Source organism: Hevea brasiliensis, chromosome 16 (genome assembly GCF_030052815.1).
Source record: "Hevea brasiliensis isolate MT/VB/25A 57/8 chromosome 16, ASM3005281v1, whole genome shotgun sequence".
NCBI classification, from domain to species: domain Eukaryota; kingdom Viridiplantae; phylum Streptophyta; class Magnoliopsida; order Malpighiales; family Euphorbiaceae; genus Hevea; species Hevea brasiliensis.
In genome coordinates this window covers 65818119-65839858 of record NC_079508.1, presented here as the reverse complement: position 1 = coordinate 65839858, position 21740 = coordinate 65818119, and the positions used below count along the sequence as shown (strand labels likewise).

Below are 21740 nucleotides of genomic sequence, written 5' to 3'. Positions count from 1 at the left end.
GGCCCCTCAAAGGTGGATAAAAAGTTAATCATTCTCATTTATAGGATGCTGTCTATTGCCATTTGAGCACAGCAAATGTCCTCAGGCTTACATGTTGAATAGGCATCAGATTTTTGTTTTTAATAGGTATGTCAAGTCAATTGCCCATAAAAATGCTTGTAAAATGAAAACAGAATAACAGCACTGTGCTACATCAGTTCTTTGCTGTTGTGCTTGATCGTGATGCCTGCTCAAATTCCCCTTTAATTATGTCATTTAAGCTTATTAGTTTTGAAGACTTGGCATACTTGATTCTGAAGACTTGTTACTTGAAGCATGAGTTAGGTGTCTATTAGAAGATATCAGCTACTCTTAAATAAAGAAAGAAAAAAAATGTATTTGTAAGCATGTGTTGTAATTTCTTAAGTATCTTCCTGTTGTGTTTTTTCACATTATATAGATTTGTTTGTTTGGTAAACTGTAACGTGTTGTTATAAAATAGAAACAAAAAGTTGCTCTATTACAGTATACCAAACATGTCTCACTTGTTGCCAAAAAAACGAATATTTTCTAATTTAGATTACTGTTATCGATTAATAAGAATCATTGAATGACACAACTCAACTCAACTAAGCCTTTATCTCAAAAATTTGGGGTCGGCTATATGGATTCGTTTTCTCCACTCTAAATGATTTTGAGTTAAATCCTCAGAAATTTATAATGCTTCTAGGTCATGTTGTAGTACTCTCCTCCAAGTTAATTTAGGTCTACCCCTTTTTTTCTTTCTATCCTCTAACCTAATGTGCTCTACTTGTCTAACTTGAGCCTCCGTATGTCTAAGCTTTACATGACCAAACCACCTCAATCTCCCTTCTCTCAACTTATCCTCAATTGGTACCACTCCTACATTTTCTCTTATACTCTCGTTACGGATTTTATCTAGTCTAGTATGGCCACTCATCCACCTTAATATTCTCATCTCTGCAACTCTTACCTTAGACGCATATGACTCCTTCAATGCCCAACACTCACTACCATATAACATAGCCGGTCGTATGACTGTACGGTAAAATTTCCCTTTCAACTTATTCGAAATCTTGCGATCACATAAAACTCTCGTGGCACGTCTCCACTTTAACCATCCGGCTTTAATCCTATGACTAACATCCTCCTCACATTCCCCATCTACTTGAAGGACTGAGCCGAGATATTTAAAGTGATTACTTTGGGACAGTAACATTTCATCCAAACTAACTCCTTCCCTATCACTAGTTTGGCCTTCACTAAACTTGTAATACATATATTCTGTCTTCGTTCTACTTAACTTAAAGTCCTTTGACTCCAGAGTACTTCTCCAAAGCTCTAGCTTTCTATTAACTCCTTCTTGCGTCTCATCTATCAGAACAATATCATCTGCAAACATCATGCACCGAGAAATACTCTCTTGTATATGTTTCGTCAATTCATCTAAAACTAATGTAAAAAGGTAAGGGCTTATAGCTGATCCTTGGTATAATCCAATTGAGATCGAAAAAATCTCTTGTGTCCCCTCCCACTGTGCGCACAATAGTAGTTGCTCCTTCATACATATCTTTCAACACTTGTATGTACTTAATAGATACCCTCTTTTGTTCTAACACACTCCAAATGACATCTCTTGGAACACTATCATAAGCCTTCTCCAAATCAATAAAAATCATGTTTAGATCTTTCTTCATTATCTCTATATTTCTCCATCAAGCTTCTAATGAGAAAGATCGCTTCCATAGTTGAACGACCAGGCATGAAACCAAATTGATTGAGAGAGATAGAAGTATCACGACGTAGTCGATACTCCACAACTCTCTTCCACAACTTCATAGTATAGCTCATGAGTTTAATTTCCTTATAGTTCAAGCAACTCTGTATGTCTCCCTTATTTTTAAAAATAGGTACTAAAATACTCCTCCTCCATTCATCAGGCATTTTCTTTGAGTTTAGAATCTTATTAAATAATTTAGTTAACCATGTCACTCCCATATCTCCCAAACACTTTCACACTTCAATTGGTATTCCATCGAGTCCACAGGCTTTATCCACTTTTATTCTCTTAAGTGCTTCCTTTACTTCTAAAGATCTAATCCTTCTAGTATAATTCACATTCTTTTCTATCGTTCTATAGTCTATATTCATGTTATTACCATTTTGACTATTATTAAAGAGATCATTAAAATAATTTCTTCATCTTTCTTTAATGTCCTTATCTTTCACCAACACTTTTCCTTCTTTATCCTTAATTCACCTAACTTGATTGAGATCTTGACATTTCCTTTGTCTCCTCCTTGCTAATCTATAAATATCTTTCTCCACTTCTTTAGTTCCAAGTTTCACCAACACTTTTCCTTCTTTATCCTTAATTCACCTAACTTGATTGAGATCTTGACATTTCCTTTGTCTCCTCCTTGCTAATCTATAAATATCTTTCTCCACTTCTTTAGTTCCAAGTTTCTCATATAACTTTTCAAAGGCCTGTGCTATTGCTTGACTAATTGCCTTTTTTGCCTCTTTCTTTGCTATCTTGTACTGTTCATATGCCTCATTATTATCATATTTAGGTAATTTCTTATACCATTCTCTTTTTCTCTTCACTGTCTTTTGTACTTCCTCATTCCACCACCATCTCTTTTTTGAGGGTGGTCCATGTCCTTTAGACTCTCCAAGTACTTTTCTAGCTACTTCTCTAATTTTTGATGCCATCTATATCCACATATCATCGGCCTCCATATTCAGTTTCCATGCTTCGGACTCGAGAAGCTCATTTTTGAACTTCACTTGCTTTACTCATTTGAACTCCCACCACTTTGTTCGAACTATACTATTTCTTCTGACTTTACTTGAATTGTTCCTAAACTTGACATCCAAGACCACTAACCGATGTTGACTTATTAAAGCCTCTCCTGGAATGACCTTGCAAGCCTTGCATAGAGCTCTATTTGCCTTCCTGGTTAAGAGGAAGTCGATTTAGCTTCTATGTTGTCCACTTTTGAAAGTCACTAAATGTGACTCTCTTTTTATAAAGTAGGTATTTGCTAGTATTAGGTCGTATGCCATAGCAACATCCAGGATGCTTTTTCCCTCCTCATTTCGACTGCCAAAACCAAAACCTCTATGAACATTCTCATAGCCTTGCCTATCACTTCCTACACGTCCATTCAAATCTCCACCAATGAAAATATTCTCTTCATTTGGTATGCTTTGCATTAAATCATCCATATCTTCCCAAAACCTTTGTTTACTCTCACTATCTAGTCCTATTTGTGGGGCATAAGCACTAACTACATTTATTGTTTTTCCTTCTACTACTAGCTTTACTAGTATAATTCTATCTCCTACTCTTTTGACAGCTATTACAGCGTCTTTCAATGTCCTGTCTATGATTATGCCCACTCCGTTCTTATTTCTCTCATTTCCGGTTGTACCCTGAATTACCCACTTCTTTGCTTTTCTCTCCTACCCATTTAGTCTCCTGAATGCAAGCAATATTCACCCTTCTCCTTTCTAAGGTATCCACAAGCTCCATTAATTTTTTTGTGAGTGATCCAACATTTTAAGTACCAACCCTGATTCTTCTCTTATCTTGTTCCTTCTCTTATCCTGTTCATTCTTAATTGGTCTACTTTTATGATATCTTCTATTATTTTCTATGTCTATCTTGTGCTTTGTTCCACTATCTGTTCTACTATCTATCCTATGGACTAACTTCTTTACCCACACCCGTCCATGATGTGGGAACCCTTGCTCATTTAACACCACACCCGAGCGCCGGCATGACGTGTCGCTTTCGGTGAACGCCCTACACTAGGGGTGGCCACGGTTCAGGAAGCGCCGGTTACGGTTCCTGAACCGCCGATTCAGGTTCAATAAAATTATGAACCTGAACCAAACCATCATGGGACGGTTTGGAAGACGGTTCCTGAACCGTCGGTTCCGGTTCGAGCCCCGATTTAAAACGGTTTAAAAGACGGTTCAAAAAATGACAGTTCAAAACGGTTTGAAGGACGGTTTGGAAGCGATTTTGGAGCGATTTAAGAGCGACTTAAAGGAAAAAATTAGAGGAAAATTTTATTGATTTATAATTTAAATTATATTTGTAAAAATATTTTAATTTTTCTTAGAAAACCTTTAATTAAAATAAAATAAGAATAAAAAGAATAAAATTAACTTATTTTTAAGAAAAATTTAATAAGCAAAGACTTGAACTTATTAAAAACTAGAGATGAAATTAATTTTAAAAAAAAATTAGAAAAAGGTGCATGAATTTAATTTTGCCTATGTATCCCTTTAGTATTTAGATGAATCAAAATTTTCAGTTATAAAAATTTTCAGTTATAAGTTGAGAGAAGGGAAATTGAGGTGGTTTGGTAATGTGAAGCATAGACATAGGAAAACTCTAGTTAGACATGTAGAGCACATTGGGTTAGAGAATAGAAAGAAAAAAATAGGTAGACCTAAACTAACTTAAAGGAGAATAGTAGAACATAACCTAAAAGTATTACACATTTCCGATGATTTAACCTAAAATCGTTTAGAGTGGAGAAAGAAAATTCATATAGCTGACTCCAATAAATTTTTGGGATAAAAGCTTAGTTGAATTGAGTTGAGTTGAGTTGAGTTGAGTTGAGTATTACTTGCCATTTTTTAAAAAATTATATGATAATTGATAATTAAAAAAATATAAAAGAAAAAAAATCAAAATAGGGGGTATTGAAAATTTTATTGAATATGTAAAATAATAACAGAGTAATTGATATAGCATTAAAAATTTTAGTGAGCATATAAAATAATAAAGTAGGAGAATTATGAAAGTATTGAGAATTAAAAGAAGTGTAGAAAATAATTATTTAGAAAATTTGAGAGAAATTAAAAGAGTATTGAGAATTAAAGAAAGTGTAGATAATAATTGTGTAGAGAATTAATGATATATATATATATATAAATGAATTAGGAGTAGAGTAAGGTATTTATTGAATTTTTTTGTATTTAAATCACTAGTTTGGTCCAGTTTAGAACTGTCGGTTCAATCCGGTTCGGAACTGCCGATTCACCGTTTCTAAAAAATATGAACCTTAACCAAACCGTAGAAGAACGGTTTCGGTCCGGTTCGAAATCGGTTTCGGTTTTGGTCCGGTTTTGATCAAACTGGTTTCGATTTTGATCGAACCTATTTCGTTTTGGTTCCAGTTCGAAACCAAACTGTGGCCACTCCTACTCTACACCCTTGCATATTTCTCACTACACCCGGGCTCTGATGTAGCGCGTCGTTGATAGAGGACGCCCCAACGTTTATATCATTTGAATTTGAATCCATATCATAAGGTGTGATGAAATTTTGACGCTGGTTGTCACCTATCACAACCCTTCTCCTTTATCCAGGCTTGGGACCGGCTAAGTGTAAACTAATTAGGCGGAGTTAATCATTGAATGACACATAACTTAAAAAAGAAAATGATGAAAACAGCAGTGGTTTTTTATGGTTGGGCTGAGCTATGATATGAGATGGGGTAAATAGGCATTGTCTCTGTATAATTGACGTTGAAGAGGGCCCTCAGACTTAAATGTTGCATTCAAGTGTCTCCATGTTGATGTTCTATCTTATTTTAATGCTACTATGTTGAACAGGGGATAAATTTAATAGCTAGTATTAATCATTTAGATGTTCTTCCATATTTTATTACTTCTTTCAGCATATACCATTGCAGGAGTGGCTTTCTAATTGTTCTTGCGTATAAGCATTCTTTTAATTAAACTCTCTATTTCGTGTCTTGGCAATTCTTAAACCTGCAATTTGCATTTCTTTTGTTTATGCTTTTCAATATGCTTTTTAATTCTCTCTCTCTACATACAGTAAGAGTCTACTTGGATTTAATAAAAATAATAACTTTTTTTTTTAAGAATGTAGAATTATTTATTTATTAATTATCTTTAAAGTGAACATGACTTTTTTAATTTATGAGAAGCATATAGTGCGATCGTGGAGGGCTTTAAATGATACGTACTTGCTACTATTAAATTGAGAACTAATCATGATTAAATCTCATATACTTTTTATAAAATTTTATTAAGAATTTTTATCCTGCTATAAAAATTTTGTAAGAAAAAATAGAAGTCCCCAGCTTTTTAGGTCCAATTAGGGTTTATAATTCCCAAAATTAAGTGAAATCAATCTGAAAATTAGGTTTGATCTGAAAATTAAGTTAGGTTCGATTCAGTTTTAATAGCCATCTTCTAAAAATCAGTTTAGTTTCGATATTTGATATGGAAAAACCGTGGTCTGTGGTTTACTGGTTCAACTGGGAGAATGACAAAAGGGGTTAAGCGACACCGCGTGTGCTTGTAACTCTCAAGCCAAAAGCCGTAAAAACCAAAATCAAAGTTCGAGCCACACCCAGTCACCCGCACAGCAGCCTTCTTCACTCTCACCTCTCGTTCCCTACCCTTCTCTCTCGCAGCCGAATATCAAATTCCTAAACCCTCAGTCACATTCGACAGTCGTTCACCCTCGACAATCATTCACTCCTTCAGTTCGTCACACACAGTCGACACCTTCACTCACTCAGTTTCTGGGTTCGATGTAAATCCCAACACCACCTCTCAATCTCTCTGATTGCTATCTCTTCTCGATCCCTTTTTTCTCGCTGGCGGCTAAAGGCATTCACTCTCTCATTTTCTAGGTTTGATGGACAGCGCGCACCCACTGCTCACCAAATCACCAAATGCATTAGGCATATCTTCTTTTTAATCATTCCAAAAAAAAAAAAAATTCAGATTTTGCAAAATATAAAATAACACCCTAGTTGTTTTCGCTAGCAGAGACTTCTTCGTGATTGATCTATCAATCGAGGTAAGATTTATTCTCTTCAATTTTCTCTTTTTTCTGCCTTGTTTTTATACATGGAGTATTTTCTGATATGTATCGATTTCGAAGATGCCATGGGAGCGTCGAGTGGGCCAAAACTCTCAGGTACCGAGCATTTATGCGAGCTGCTCGTTTGAAATCTCCTAAGGATCGCCTCCAGATTGAATCCATTGTATCGGCGGAGTTTCGCCGCAACTCCCAGCAAGTAGATCGCAAGAATTTCCTCTACGTCGAGTATTTGCTTCGCCGGGGTAAGAAACAACTTGATCAGCTCAAGATTCCTGATACTGTTGGATTATCTTCTCTAAAGTTCAATTTGTCTCAACCTCAAAATCATAAACCTTGATCTTTTCAATTTGGTCGAAGTGATTGCCGAGTGTCGGTTTGATTTTATTTTTAAGAGAATCTTAGAAATTTTATTATATCCAAGGAATGTGTTTTAATGTAATTTTTTTTATTAAAAAATACAAGTCGGCTTAAGGGAGCTCCGTCAAATGTCTTATCTTCCTAATAATGACATCCATAAACACCTGTTCACAAAAGTGCGTAATCAACTAAAATTTAGAAAATTTTTAATCAATTAAAAGCAAAGCCATACCAACTCCCCTAATTAATTAAACCCATCCAATTGCTTAAAAGTAAGGGTTGAACTTGCTTGTGAGCTAACCTAACGTATCAAGGGCGTGTGATATTGGACCAATTGGCAAATGGTTGGGGCTCGCTGCGCGTGACAAAAAAAAAAAAGAAGGGGAATTGACCCCTCATTTCTAACCTTGCATCCGCCTTTGTACACAAGAAGCTACCAACCCCTTCTCTCGGATACAACAACTCAATCACCTGCAACACAACATGAAAGCAAAATATAGACACATTATATAGGAAACTCGAAAAAAGTATGATAAAAGGACCCTCTTTGAGGCTCGGATCTACCAAAAGATGAAAAGCTACCAAAAGATGAAGTACAAAAAAAAATCTACAATTCATTGGTGATGGGAAAGCAAAACCACGATCGGCTAGAAAAAGGAAGAGCCAACTCCACACGAAATAGGTAGGGATGGCCACTGCAAAGTAGTGAATAAAAAAATTTTCTAGTTGAAGAAAAATTAAGCGAGTTTCAAAGAAAATAATTTTTTTAAATATACAATAATTTTTTAAATTTTAATAATTTTATTAAAATATCAAACAATAAAAAATATTTTTATAATAAATATTTTTAAAAAATAATTTTTATATAAATTATTTTATATAAAATAAATAAAGCATTAAAACACATAAAAATAATACTCTCTTAAAAATATTTTTGTAATATAAAAAATAAAATTTATATAATTACGAAAAAAAGTTCACATGCACGTCTTTCGTATATCACATGGGTCCTAACTCCAACTCCGGAATGGTAGCCCGAAACCTATATTTGAACCGCCCGTCATCATCGCCATATAAATTCCACACGTGTCCGCTGCATCTCCGTCTCTCTATTCTCTCTCCGATCTCTCTCTACCCACCATTCTCATTTCCGGTTGAATAAGAAAACCAAACTAAAATTCCTCAATCCATCATCAGAGAGATGGCTTTTTTGACACAGGCCACAGCTTCAACCGATAGATACCCGAAATAGGTGCCTAGAACTGCGAGCCTTTTAGTGCAGTTAGTGCTCTATTCTTTTCTTTTTTGTTGGTTAAATTCAATCCTCCATATTCGTTTAACCACATGTTCCTGCTCTAAATTTATGGCTCTCTTCCTTTCACAACTTCTTGCTTTCTTTCTTTCTCCCTCTGGAACTCGTTGTATTAGCGTTTATTCTTTGTAATTTCACTGATTGATTGTTTAGGAGCTTTGATTGCATCCAACTTAAGGGTTTTGTTTTGCTGTTCTTGTGAATTTATAGGGTTTGGATTGATTATTTTCGGATTGTGTGAGAATTTGTGAGTTTGATATTGATCTGTCTTTGCTGGATCCGAATGACTGCCGGTGGTGGTAATCAGTTGATTTCTGTTCATCCTGATGAGCTTAAGTTTATCTGTATGTTCTTTCCCTAACTCTCTCTCTCAACATGTGTGTATTGTTAATGTAATTTAATACATTGAAGATTTATTAAATTTTATGCTATTCATGCATTAATTGATGTTGATTTTGCAAATCTAACGCCACTGCTTAGGTGCAAATTACTGAAATGTCCGTAAATTAGAAATTGGCGTGTATGTTTGTCAAGAAGGGTTATCATCAAGCTGCGTGCTTCTTCCAATTGAATTGAATTCAATCGATGAGAATTAGCTTGGATTGTAGAGAGTTTCACCATGCTAGAAACAACGATATATTAGGCAAAAATATAGGGGGTGATGTGGATTTTTTGAATTTTAGTTGCTACAAACGGAGGCAATTTTGATTCTCCTTTTGGTTGTAGCATTCATAGCTTTTTTGCGTTCCTAGTTAATCTTCATAGTTCATACATCCAAATGAATTCTTTCCGTGATTTGTTCATGGGTGCCATGTAATGTGTTCTTTTTCTACCTCTTGGGAAAGTTCAAGTGTAAGATCTAAGTCAGGTATCAAGGTTTTTGTCTCCCAGAATCGTGAAGTTGGTTTCTGACATGTTGAAGGAATCTTTCACCAAAGAGCTGCTGCTGTGCTTTCCTGTTTTTGTTAGCTTATAATATGTTTCTCAAATGTTTTAAAATGATCATCATTGGTGACCTTGATGCCTGAGGCTTGACGTACTAGTAAAACCTCAAGGGGCAATGTACGACCGTATACTTGCCTTATTTTTCCTATATTAGAAAAACTTGTTTTGTCAAAATGAAAGAACATCAAAAGATAGAGATGAAACGATTTTTTTTTTTTCTGACAGCCCAGTGGGTTGTTTTCTAGAATTTATAAGCTAAAATATATGCTCATATTAAGCATGAATAATTGATGCAATGCTCCTGCCATTTAATGTCTATATGAATTTATAATTAGTGTTCTTTAAATGCTCCTGCTCCTTGAAAAAGTAGAGTTCATTATTTAGATGTAACAGTTATAGAACTTTCCTATTGATTCAGTTATGCAAAGTTATTTTCAGCTTAAAATTGTGTTATTCTTGAAATCAGTTGAGCTGGAGAAACAAAGCTATTGTGATCTTAAAGTTGTGAACAATACAGAACAGCATGTTGCGTTTAAGGTACCATCTTTATTTCTGCATTAGTGCACAGAAATATATGAACGTATTTGTAATAATATGTATTCAAGCCCATGTAGAACTTATTATGATTCCATATTGCTCTTTGCCAGGTCAAAACCACTTCGCCCAAGAAGTACTTTGTAAGGCCTAACACTGGTGTCATACAACCTTGGGACTCATGTGTCATCAGAGGTTCTACTTGTTACTTTGTCACATTCTTTTGATAGGAATCATGTACTAATTAAACTAGAAATTCTTTAATTATGTATATGGGAAAAGAGTGGCTACTGGTAATTTCTTAGATGTTTGTTAGGTGATGTATTGAACAGCTTTAGATTTCTGCAAATGAAATGTATCAATTAGTTTTGTCCATCATAGGCAGTTGCATGCATAACATGTGTCAGCCCACTTACAGTTCAAACTGTAATTGAACTAGTTAAAATCATTTTATCGCAATGCTGCACTTCAACTAATTTTATCTTAGAAGCATTACAAATTTCTGAGGATTTAACCCAAAATCGTTTAGAGTGGAGAAAGCGAATCTCTATAGCCGACCCCAAATTTTTGGGATAAAGACTTAATTGAGTTTGAGTTTGAGTTTGCTGCACTTCAACTAATTGCTGTCTACTTGATTTTCAGTTACTCTACAAGCCCAACGTGAATATCCTGCAGATATGCAATGCAAAGATAAGTTTCTCTTGCAGAGTACAACCATACTTCCACATACTGATGTTGATGAGCTTCCGCCAGATACTGTAAGAATGTTAACTTGGAGAAGAAAATGTCTTTCTTTAACTGTAGTTTTGAAATGAGATTAATCTTATGCAATAATCTTTATAGTTTAATAAGGACAGTAGTGGAAAGACATTAGAGGAGTGCAAGCTTAGAGTTGTATATGTCAATCCATCAACTCAAGAAAACTCAGAAGAAGAGGCATCAAAGAGCTCCTCACAGAGTCCTGATGCTAACTCAGTAAGTTTGTTGTATTTGTATTTATTATTGTTTTAGCTTGTTGGCAGACTTACCTGCACTAAAATGTTTGCAGTTTCATTCAAGCATATGTTGCATTTTCTTGCTTAGTTACGTGCTTGATCTGGGATTAAGAGAAAGGAGTTTTCATCACCAAGTAAGAAGTCTTCAAAGAAGATAATTAGTTGTAATAATATATCTCGTTATAAGTAAATGCCATATTGGCATCTTATGAACAGAAAAAGTTGATGATGAATTGGGGCTTATTTTTAGCAAAACCTGAGAATTCATCTTATGGATGTCCATGTTTGGAGACAATGACAAAATAAAAAGTTAAGATGACTAATGAACCATCATGTTTGTGTATAGATGGACATTAGCATAACAAAAACAGATGTGTACAAATTCATCAGCTGTGAGCACCATTGGTATACATTATTCGATCCCGTAAAAGTTGCTCTGGTTTTGAGTTGTCTACCTCAGGGTACTGATATGCTGTTGATTGCTACTTAATTTGTTTTTAATTACTTACAACTGCAGGGAATTGTTAGTTTTATATGAAAGCGTATCATTTCTGTATGCAACTTGATAGTGTTACTTATTTAGTTCATCCTACAGCCCTGCAAGTTAGCTTTCTCTACAGTGAAGCATATCTTAGAATGTGAAACAGATGTGTAATCATAACTTACAAAATTTCATTTTGTTTGTGGAATCAGGCATTACAGCTCCTAAAGGATGAAAGGGATGCAGCTGTTCGACAAACTCATCAACTGCAAAAGGAACTGGTTAGTGCCCATTCCATACTTCAGCCCGCTTTATTTATTTGATTTATATTTTCTTTCTTGGCTTGTCAGTACTTTAAAATTTAAATAGTAAACTTAAGGCTCCTTAAATCTGTGCTTTTAGTTGTTAAACTATTGTTGTTAGAGAATATCATTTTTTTGCCAGAGAAGCCATTTTATATATAAAAATGCTAATGTGTAAATGGTTGGCAGTTATTACCTCCCTGGAGCCTCAGATAAAAAAAATAAAAATAAAAAATTACCTCCCTTGAGCGAGCTTTAGTTTCAAATAACTTCTGTGGAAAGTATATTCAAAATTTGCTTATTTGTTATATATTTGCACCATTTTCAATAGTCAATTAGCATCAACTACTTATATGATTATTCGAAGAGCAATAATGAGTCTTGTTTTACAAAATATGAAACCGGCAACTAAGTGTTTGGGGCCTGGAGGTCTTGCATAGATATGGTGTTGTTTATTAGATAGCTCTTACAAGATCTCATCTTAATACTGTTGAAAAGGGCTTTCTGGATGGTTGAATGGCTGATGCTGTGTTTTTTTTTTTGTGGGGTGAGGGGGAAGGATTTTCTGCATAAGAACATACTGGTTTGAAATATTCTTTTCACTGGATTTTCCCCTCCTTTGGATGCATGTTTTGCGGTCATGAATTGAGGTCAACAAGGGCCTCTGGATTTTGAAGTGCTAATAATCTGATATCAGGGGCTTAGTCAAATGAAGAAAAAAAAAAGGACTAGGCACTTTTCATGGGGAAAAAGGATCAGAAGAAGGATACATATAACTCTGAATATTTATTTACCTAATGTACAATATTGTACAATCACATTTGAGACTTTTGTACAATTTGTCTAACTTTCCTTCGTGCAGTCTATGATGAAGAGACGGGGATATCGGAAAAGTGCTCCGGGCTTTTCCCTGACTTTCGCATTTGTTGTGGGGCTTATTGGAATTTTGGTTGGCTTCATCTTGAACCTTACATTGCCTTCATCGTCTACAGAATGACTCAAGCCATAGGATCTCAGGCGATAAACTTTCTTGTCTGATTTATTGTACAAGTCATGTTTGGATGAAAAGGGCTTCTACTCTCTCCTTCCTTCTGTACATTGATTGCTGCAGCTGTTGGTTTGCCAGATATAGTTTCGTTTCATTTATATCTTGCTGTTAGCAGCAAATTTATTTCATTTGATTTATAGGTTACCATTAGTGTGAATCAGTTAGTGGGTTTTTTCTTTTCTTTTTTTTTTTTTTTTGCAATTTCTGAAATGCAATTTTGCTGTTTCTGCAAAATTATGTCATTTGAGTTGAGTTTTCAACTTGAAAACTTCCGATATTTGAATCTTCTTTTCTTATGGAAAATATCATAAATGTTAAGCAGCATTGCCCAGCAATCAAGCATACGTGCTGCTAAGTTTTGGCTGAAGAATATTCATGCGATTTACTACTTGGCTGATTGAACTTCATATTACTCTTCTATATTTACTGTTACTACCAAGGGAATCCCTGTCGGTAATAACTGATATCGTGGTTGGCACCGCGGCACTGGTTGAAAACGCTGCCAATATTATTTGGTTTTAAGCAAAATGTCTTCTGTATTTTTTTTATGTTAGTGGTATGTCGGAAAATTAAATCATTTTAAAAAAAAAATACTCATTGAAAAACGGAAAAAAATTTTTTGATCAAATTTATGAAGATGGCAGAAATCAATAAGAAAATAAGATAAATATATAAATATACGTGCATTCCCCTAACGCTATTACCCTTCGTCTCTGGATGCTGATGGATGAGGACGATTACTTGTTCACACGCTAGCGGATACAGGAGTGGGATTATTTATTTATTTATTTTTTTACGTGGATGTTACATAAACAGTTTAGTGATTCATTCCTTTGTGAATGATGGTGTAGGTGCACCTGTGACATTGCTGCAGTTTTGTCTGCATAAATGTGATTTATCTTTTAATAATTTCACTTGATTCTCATATGATATCTAAAAAGCAAATAGCAATAATCTTTTAATGCACTGAAATTAGAAAATAATCTCATGTGTTTCTCGCATCATATATTTTTTATGGGTAATACCTGAGCCAATGTATACTTTATCAAGTTTGATATCTACATGGCGAGATGATGTTATTGGTGAAAAGGCGTAGCATTAGCCACGGTGACTGCGTGGTGAGGTATCTTTCTTAGCGGCAAAGAGATGTTAATTGTGCACATATCTCTTGCTTGTGAACTTCTATTAAAAGAACAAAGAATAAACCGCGAATTCTCCAGAATAACCTTTTAAATTTCCTCACGCCCTTGTGGCCGCGGATGATCCCCATTTCTATCATCCATCTCACTTTCCTCTATTTTATTTTTATTGTACCCGGCAGCCTGCGTTGACTTTTTTTTTTTTTTTAAATCTAGTTGATTAAAAAAATGAATTTTTTTTTTATAAATCTAATGAAATAGAGTTATTAAAAAATTATATTATTTTATTATAATTTCTCTCTCTTAAAATTATATAAAGAAAAATGTACTGTATATTATTTATTTTTATATTTTATTAAATAAATTACCTGATTTATATAAAAATATTTTATTTAATTGTTATACTAAAAGTTATATTTTTCTTTTTAAAATACAGATTTATACTTAATGGTGAAGGATCCATGCCGCTGGTGCCCGTGAATCCTTCCGATACTGTGAAGGAACCCGGATCGTGTGCCTCTCTGAAAGAATTCAAATTTTTTTTTAATAAAAAATAATATTTCATTAAAAAAAAAAAAAAGAGCATTACAAGCCCAGCCCAAAAAACACAAAAAGATCTTGGGCATTGAGATACCAAACCGGTCCCATAAATCAATTTAATTGTTACAATTTTTATAAAATCATGGTAAATTTTAAAGGCGGAATGGTAAATCGGAAGTTCCTAGAAATTTCTTTGAAACTAACTCGGAATTCACACCTATTATATATTTTGTGTGAGACGTCTTGTTTTTGCAAAGAAGCATAGAAAAAGTCTCCTTCACCAATCTCTGTTTGTTTCTTTTGATTCGACATCTTCTCGCGCATCTCCTCTTGTTTTCCTTCTCTCCTGCCAATGGACGCGTTCGCATCGTTCTTCGACTCCCAATCGGCTTCAAGGAATCGCTGGACCTACGACTCTCTCAAGAACTTCCGCCAGATCTCTCCTGTTGTCCAGACTCATCTTAAGCAGGTATAATTTTGCTGGAATTGTTTTAAATTCTATTTGGTACCTGAGAAAATTTCGTTTTATTAGGGATCTTTTGCTTTGGTTTACATCAGTTATAGAGATACATATCATTTATAAATTCTAGAAAATTTCGTTTGATGCGGATCTAACAGAGAGTTGAATATACAGCGGATCCAAACTAGTTTGGGATTAAGGTGTTTTTGTTTTTCGTTTGTGAGGTTTTCCCTTCTGTGGAAACGATAAGAAAAAGGTTATTATCATTGCATTAAGGTAAATTTGCTGTAGATGTGATTACGAATAGGGTCTTAGTTGAATTATTAGTTTGAAGTGGTTGTATCTTTTGAATTATGTTTGGTTTTAGGGAAGAATTTTAGGTATGCTTATCGTCACAAGGATTCTGTAATATCTGACTGTGGTAATCTTTATATTTGTTGCATCCGGCCTTTTAGTTATGGTTGAAAGCGATGTGATTTTTTGTTTGTTTAACAATGATAGAGAAAATTGTAAGAGGAAAGAAATTGAAGTTTGATGGTATATATGTGTTGAAGTAGACGAGTCGACATCTCAATAACTTGCTGAATTTGTTTATGTTAATGAATGATTTTGTTTTTGTTAACGTTTTTTGGTTTTGCTATGTCTTGCACGAGTCTTTTCTCTATTTGTTCTTATTCTATGTTTTTACATCTCAAAGGTACTTACCCTACGTTTGATAGGGCATATATATGTTTTTACATTGCATTTGCATATATTTTGATAGCTGGTCTCACCACCTTCAACTTCTTAATTTTGCAGGTTTATTTGACCTTATGTTGTGCACTGGTTGCATCTGCAGCTGGGGCTTACCTACATATCCTGTGGAACATTGGTGGTCTTCTGACGACGTTTGCATGTTTGGGAAGCATGGCTTGGCTACTCTCCGTGCCACCTTATGAAGAAGTAGAGTTTCATCCCTTCGTCATATCTTCCTTTCTACTCTCCTCCAAGAGTCAAAATTTTTATTTATTTATTCTATTTTGCCTTCCTTTTTTGTTGAAGCAGCAAAAGCGGGTAGCTCTGTTGATGGCAGCTGGACTCTTTGAAGGGGCTTCCGTTGGTCCTCTGGTTGATTTGGCCATTGAAATTGATCCAAGGTACATACATGTTATGTATTACTTAATATATGTAAAGTTTGAGTACAATTTCAGATAACTGTTATTGGATATTCTGTTTGGTGCAAGTAATGGAAGTTAAATTTTTTGGTTTTTATGGTGTGGGTAGAACTGACTTGTGAGGTAGTGTATGCAAAGTTCCTTATCACTAAGTGCTCGTAAATTACACTTTTTACATATTTTGTCTGGTTAAATTTGGTGTTTATTATGGTTGTTGTAAAAGCATTCTTGCTAATCCTTTTTGGCATGATATTGGAAAACAATGTGCTAATTTTCTGCATGATCCTCATGCTTGTGACAGCATTTTGATCACTGCATTTGTGGGAACTTCAGTGGCTTTTGGTTGTTTCTCAGCAGCAGCTACGTTGGCGAGGCGTAGAGAGTATCTTTACCTCGGTGGGTTGCTTTCATCTGGCTTGTCCATCCTTCTCTGGTTGCAGGTTGCATCTTCTATCTTTGGGGGCTCTGCAGCCATCTTTAAATTTGAGGTGAGGGATTATTATATAATACTTTTTGTGATCTTGTACATCTAGCAATTTGTTGGTTCGGTGGTTTATTTAGAAGCATCTTACCTTGCTCTTGATACTCTTTGCAGCTGTACTTTGGGCTTTTGGTGTTTGTGGGTTATGTGGTGGTTGACACCCAGGACATCATTGAGAAGGCTCACCTTGGTGATCTGGACTATGTGAAGCATGCTCTGAATCTTTTCACTGACTTTGTTGCCGTCTTTGTGCGAATCCTCATAATTATGGTGGGTTCCTAATTTCTCCAATTTTTTTAATGCTACACATTAAATATATCCAATGCGTAAGCAAAACTAACAAAATATTCTTTTTTGTTCAGTTGAAGAATTCAGCTGAGAAGGAAGAGAGGAAGAAGAAAAGGAGAAATTGAGTTTGAGCTGGAGAGTAATAATGTGGTGCTTCTTCGACCCCTGGGCTGCAGTTAAATGGAATTTGTTGTCTATATGATCTTTTTCTTATCTGAGCCTAATCAATGTACCTGCTTTGGAACCATGTATCGACTAGTAATGTTTTTTTTTTTTTTTTTTCCCAGGACTAATTGTTATGTTTGGATATATCTGGTTTTGACAATCTGCATGCAGGGAAAGTTTATACTGTCATGACATGGCTGTCAGCACCTGTACTTGTATAATTTGAAATGCTGATGACAAAAAAAGTTCAGCTGATCTAACTTTGCCAGCGCCAAGATATGAATGTTTCTGAGGCAGTTCTTTTTTTTTTATTAAAAAAAAAAAGTTTATAGCAGAGTACATTAGAGAGGCCCATGGCGAAAAAGAAATAGAATTTAAACTAATCTTTAGCATACAAATACCTGTACAAAACCCAGTTACTGAACCCAGACTTGAATGAGAAGCGCTGCCCGCAAAGGAAGCAGATCCAACGGCTTCAACAGCCAAAACCTAATAACTTGGGGTATATTGACTCTGTTGAAGCACCAATGGGAAAGAAGGCGGCTTCATCGCCTGATGGAGGTGTCCCGGCAAAATTACACCCAACGGATAGCAGACGAGCTAGGGGCACCAACATGATCCATAAAGCACAGAGTTGTGTTATCAACACTGGGAAACTCCACGTGGAGTTGTAGAATCTCGTTAGGGGGGAACTGAAGGAGAGTACTGCTAGGGGACGCTGCTAACAAGGCTAAAAGGTATATCCCAAGCGAAAGGATCCCTAGATTAGAGAAGGTTTCACACCAGTAATTCAAAAAGGAATCGAAAACAGTCAGGCTATGATCACCGTAGAACTGGGGAGAAGAGAAGATTTTCAGCCATCGCACTCTCTTATAGGTTTTAAGAGATCAAGAGCCACAGATCAGCTCTTTGAACGTCTCTCAGGTTCCCTTATCTATAGAAATAATCATCAACAAGAAGGAAACATACCCAGCAGGCTAAAATAAACCTTACCATGAAGCTCAATGCTTGCAATCCAAAACCTAAATAAAACTATATACACAAAAAGGGAAACACACTTCTCTAGACAAGAAAGGCCACTAAAACAGCAAAGAAAAGAGGTTGCGCCTCCAGTTGATCTTAAAAACAGAGAGAAAATGTCTCTCTCTCTAGAGAGGGAAGGAAGGATATCTTGTTCTTTACTTATTTATTTATTTGGTTTTTTTAGGCAAGTTTAAGTTTGTGTATTTTGCATGCCTAATATGAATGTACCCTAGATTAGTGGTTGTGTGATATGTGGTGGACTTGTGGATGGCTGTTTAACCCTGCCTAATTTTGATAATGTTTAATTGTTTCAGAGTTTGAATTTAAACCTAATTAATTAGAGTAGTAATTTTGTTAACTATAGATGTCAGGGACGCTTATATTTAGCTTAAGTTTAAGATCCAATTTGAGCATTCAACCTAAAATTCGGATAAAAACTCAATTTCTTCTTCAATGTCTAATTAGCTTAAATTAAATTTATAGGCTAATTAATAATTATTTTTTATTTTAAACTCAATTTCATCAAATTTTTTAACGAAATATTTTTTTATAATAATAAGAATTAATTTTTACATTTTTAAGTAATACAGTTAATTCAAAAACTAAAAAATTCTTAATCATAACGAAATATTAAACACAATAAAAATAATTCTTAAAACCTAGTGTAGGTTTTTTGCGATTAAACCAATTTATAATATTCTTAATAAATAAATACTTATAATAATTAAAAAAAAAAAAACTCGGGAGCTTGCCCGCTGGTGTCTTTTATGTGCCTTTCCTCCACAGAACGATGTCGTTTTGTCCCATCTGGGGTCTCTGTCTCAGGATCTTAGCTGACTCGTTTATGAGTTTAGCGTTCTTCGGTTCTTGTCCTTCTTCGCCCACAACGAGCGTATAACCGTTCGCCTTTACTCCTCATTTCCTCTTCCCCATCAGCAGAGCTCTGTTCGTAGTCCTCTCGAAGTTTCTGTTCATATCCAGGTGTGTTGCCTCTCTGCTTCTCTCCATCACATCCATTATGTTGATTGCCGCGAAATTGAGAGATACAGATGTGAAATCCTAATTTCTTTTATGATGAGGTATTTTTGAGCTTGGCTTTGAGCCAATTTTCCTCTTAATAGGATAGTAAGCATGTTGATTTTCAAGTTTATTGCTATGTGGTTTTCTTTTTTTATCTGGTTTACTTCGGCGACACTTTTTAAGCTACCAAGATCTCATATTCATTTACCTAGGGAATTCATCAACTTTATCATTTGAACGGCAATTCCTGATTGGGCTGGTGTAAGCTATTAAATATAACTGTCTTGTGGTTTATACTTAATTTTGTCGATAACATAATCATTTGAAGTACTGTCCTTGAGTTGAGGGAAACAGTAAATTATTTGCTTGTAAAAAAGGATGTTATATCGGATGACAGTATGAGAATGTGAAAGTGTTGAATGATGAAATGTTATATTTAGTTGAGATGTGACTTCACCACAATGTTTTATGGATGCAACTGATATAAGTGAAGACTATATTTTTTTTGTTAAGGAAAATTGTTTATGATGAATCAAAATGAAATATTATCAGAAAGATGTTGTAAGAATTGTCCAGACAATTCTTGGCGCAAGAAAGAAATTTTAAAGCATGCGCCATCTTAAGAAAATAATGGCAGTGAGATGAATATGGGCAGTCATGCAACAAAATGTTTAAATCCTTGCTTACTCTGAGCTTATGCTTCTTGCAAGTAATTTTGACAAATTTTATTCATTGCTTCATCATGTGGCATGTAGCTTAAACTTGTTTGATGAAGCATTTGGATCGGTGAACATATAAATTTCTATATCAAAAATTTTGGTAATTCAATGGTGTTGCATTCTTGGGGGGGTGTGGTGCTTTGGGTGCCAGGTGTCCTCAAAGTATAATATTTTCTTGGCAACCAAATTGATGATGTTGGAATGAATATTGTGAGCCATAATTTTGACCCTGTTTTTCCTTAAGTAATAGCATTTAGCTTGAAAAGATATGATTCTGATATTATTGAACTGTGCAAATATGTTTGTAGGTGAAAATTGATGTTTGCTGCTGAATCATAATATGAATAAGTTATTGGATTTTGGAAGGAAAGCCCTTTTCTATGTGAGGGTTCTTTCTGGGTATGAAGAACGTAAAATCTGCAATTATAGATTGCAGCTCGAGAAGCGTCTCCAACAGGTCTGCTAATTATTTTCTTCTGCTTTGCTGTGTTGCTTGTTTTAAGTGTTATTAATGTTTGTCCTTTGTTTTAATTACCCCTGTTCTTTTTGTCAACTTTTCTGAAATTCATGGTGCCCAGTGTATTATATCCATTTTTGGCGGGAATTTCAGTTCTCAAATCCTAATGATATCTTTTCCAAGTTATTTCCCATCTTTATGAGCTCTTGCTCCCTGTATAGGCACAAGAAAGAAAGGCAGCTTTGAGAAAGATCCCTGAGCAGGCTATATTATCAGAGGTTCGCCGCATGGTTGAGGAGATGCAAACTTTAAACTGGAAGCTAGAGGAAACTGTAAGTATTAAGTATTGAATTGTTGGGTACGTGATTGAGGGAAAGGTCTTTCAATAAGTTTGTCTACTTTATGAGGATGGTTTCCTAATATGAAGTTTTGATTGATCTGTTTGTACATGAAAAATGCCACTTCTTCTACCCATCCTATATATTGTCCTTTTGTTCCTTGTTGGAATATAAGCTTACTAATAGATGAGATTTTACAAAAAACTGTTCCCGTGAAGCCTCCTTCACTTATTTTCTGAACATCTTAATACTAGCATAGGCACTGTGGTCTGAACATTTAACAATTTAATCGGCCAGGATTTTTGTCTCCCTGTTCTACCTAGTGCAATATAGTTTAGTTTTTCTGTTGACAATGGGGAAGCTAACAATTATTTCAACTTACTTCATCTAAGAATTTGTTACTCTAAATGCAATGAGGACTAGCTTTCAACAGGAGAAGGAATAAAGTGAGTCCCTAAGAATGCATAGGCCAGAGACAAGACAGCAACAACTCAAAGATTGGATTTATTGCATCCACTTCTGTGCTTTTCATCTCATTTTTTTTCCTGGTTTAAAAAAATATGCATAGCTCACTGATCTTAGAATCAAATGTCTTCTTCTGTTGTGTACGTAGTTAACAAGAAAGTGAACTTCCTTTGTATATGGTATTATGTTGCATGTTGAAATATTATCATGTTAATGTGCAGGAGGCTGCTATTGAAGAATACTTTAAGCCGGTTGACAAGGAAGCTGAAATTATAATGAAGATGCAGCTTGAAGGGGAGGAGAAGACAATGAAGGAGATGATGAAGGTTATGCAAACACAAGCTTTGCTTGAAAGAGCTGAAGCAGAAAAAAGTGCAAATTCACATAATGTGGACACAAACCAACATAGCCAGGAGATGGATTCATCTTCCTCCACCAAGCAACATGCTCAGATGGGATGATTCCATGAATTTGGGTGACTTGAAGTATAATTAGTTTTGTAAGAGTGTATGTCTCTTCCCTTTGGCTAAAATATATTTTGGATATGCTTTCTGAGATCCGGGACATTCAGCTGTTTGAATAATCAAACCAATGACTCATGAAATTTATATGAAAATTTTTAACATGCGACAGT

General features: G+C 35.0%; 3 protein-coding genes and 1 long non-coding RNA gene across 7 annotated transcripts; all 4 read left to right on the top strand.

Moving 5' to 3' along the window:
• Window positions 1-5458: 5458 nt before the first annotated feature.
• On the top strand, window positions 5459-7362 carry LOC110634423 (uncharacterized). Its single transcript, XR_002490983.2, has 2 exons — window positions 5459-6859; window positions 6944-7362. It is a non-coding gene; the product is annotated as an uncharacterized LOC110634423 (long non-coding RNA).
• A 900-nt stretch (window positions 7363-8262) lies between these two features.
• LOC110634446 (vesicle-associated protein 2-1) lies at window positions 8263-13264 on the top strand. Of its 3 annotated transcripts, none has more exons than XM_021783448.2 (9): window positions 8301-8492; window positions 8763-8896; window positions 9964-10034; window positions 10145-10226; window positions 10674-10789; window positions 10875-11006; window positions 11080-11160; window positions 11720-11788; window positions 12672-13264. In XM_021783448.2, the coding sequence occupies exons 2-9, from the start codon at window positions 8836-8838 to the stop codon at window positions 12804-12806; spliced, it is 747 nt and encodes a 248-aa protein (XP_021639140.1). In that variant the 5' UTR covers window positions 8301-8492; window positions 8763-8835; the 3' UTR covers window positions 12807-13264. The 3 variants fall into 3 exon arrangements, with proteins under 3 accessions (XP_021639141.1, XP_021639140.1, XP_021639139.1); XM_021783447.2 differs by having other exon boundaries at window positions 8303-8521; XM_021783449.2 differs by lacking the exon at window positions 11080-11160 and having other exon boundaries at window positions 8263-8521.
• Window positions 13265-14742: 1478 nt separating this feature from the next.
• LOC110634442 (bax inhibitor 1) lies at window positions 14743-17344 on the top strand. Its single transcript, XM_021783437.2, has 6 exons — window positions 14743-15005; window positions 15795-15938; window positions 16041-16132; window positions 16452-16638; window positions 16746-16901; window positions 16994-17344. Exons 1-6 carry the CDS (start codon window positions 14889-14891, stop codon window positions 17042-17044), a joined length of 747 nt encoding a protein of 248 aa, XP_021639129.2. The 5' UTR covers window positions 14743-14888; the 3' UTR covers window positions 17045-17344.
• Window positions 17345-18919: 1575 nt separating this feature from the next.
• LOC110634458 (uncharacterized) lies at window positions 18920-21740 on the top strand. 2 transcript variants are annotated; one of them, XM_058137608.1, is made up of 4 exons: window positions 18920-19186; window positions 20155-20303; window positions 20525-20635; window positions 21328-21740. In XM_058137608.1, exons 2-4 carry the CDS (start codon window positions 20187-20189, stop codon window positions 21565-21567), a joined length of 468 nt encoding a protein of 155 aa, XP_057993591.1. In that variant the 5' UTR covers window positions 18920-19186; window positions 20155-20186; the 3' UTR covers window positions 21568-21740. The 2 variants fall into 2 exon arrangements, with proteins under 2 accessions (XP_057993591.1, XP_057993592.1); XM_058137609.1 differs by having other exon boundaries at window positions 18928-19088.

Bases quoted from the DNA above. Each gene is read 5' to 3' on its own strand.
- LOC110634446 (XM_021783448.2), top strand. From the start codon at position 8,836: ATGACTGCCGGTGGTGGTAATCAGTTGATTTCTGTTCATCCTGATGAG. The intron at 11,007-11,079 runs GTAAGTTTGTTG...AAATGTTTGCAG, and splicing joins AGAGTCCTGATGCTAACTCA to TTTCATTCAAGCATATGTTG. The intron at 11,789-12,671 runs GTTAGTGCCCAT...TCCTTCGTGCAG, and splicing joins ATCAACTGCAAAAGGAACTG to TCTATGATGAAGAGACGGGG.
- LOC110634442 (XM_021783437.2), top strand. From the start codon at position 14,889: ATGGACGCGTTCGCATCGTTCTTCGACTCCCAATCGGCTTCAAGGAAT. The intron at 15,006-15,794 runs GTATAATTTTGC...TTAATTTTGCAG, and splicing joins TCCAGACTCATCTTAAGCAG to GTTTATTTGACCTTATGTTG. The intron at 15,939-16,040 runs GTAGAGTTTCAT...TTGTTGAAGCAG, and splicing joins CCGTGCCACCTTATGAAGAA to CAAAAGCGGGTAGCTCTGTT.
- LOC110634458 (XM_058137608.1), top strand. From the start codon at position 20,187: ATGAATAAGTTATTGGATTTTGGAAGGAAAGCCCTTTTCTATGTGAGG. The intron at 20,304-20,524 runs GTCTGCTAATTA...CTCCCTGTATAG, and splicing joins TCGAGAAGCGTCTCCAACAG to GCACAAGAAAGAAAGGCAGC. The intron at 20,636-21,327 runs GTAAGTATTAAG...GTTAATGTGCAG, and splicing joins ACTGGAAGCTAGAGGAAACT to GAGGCTGCTATTGAAGAATA.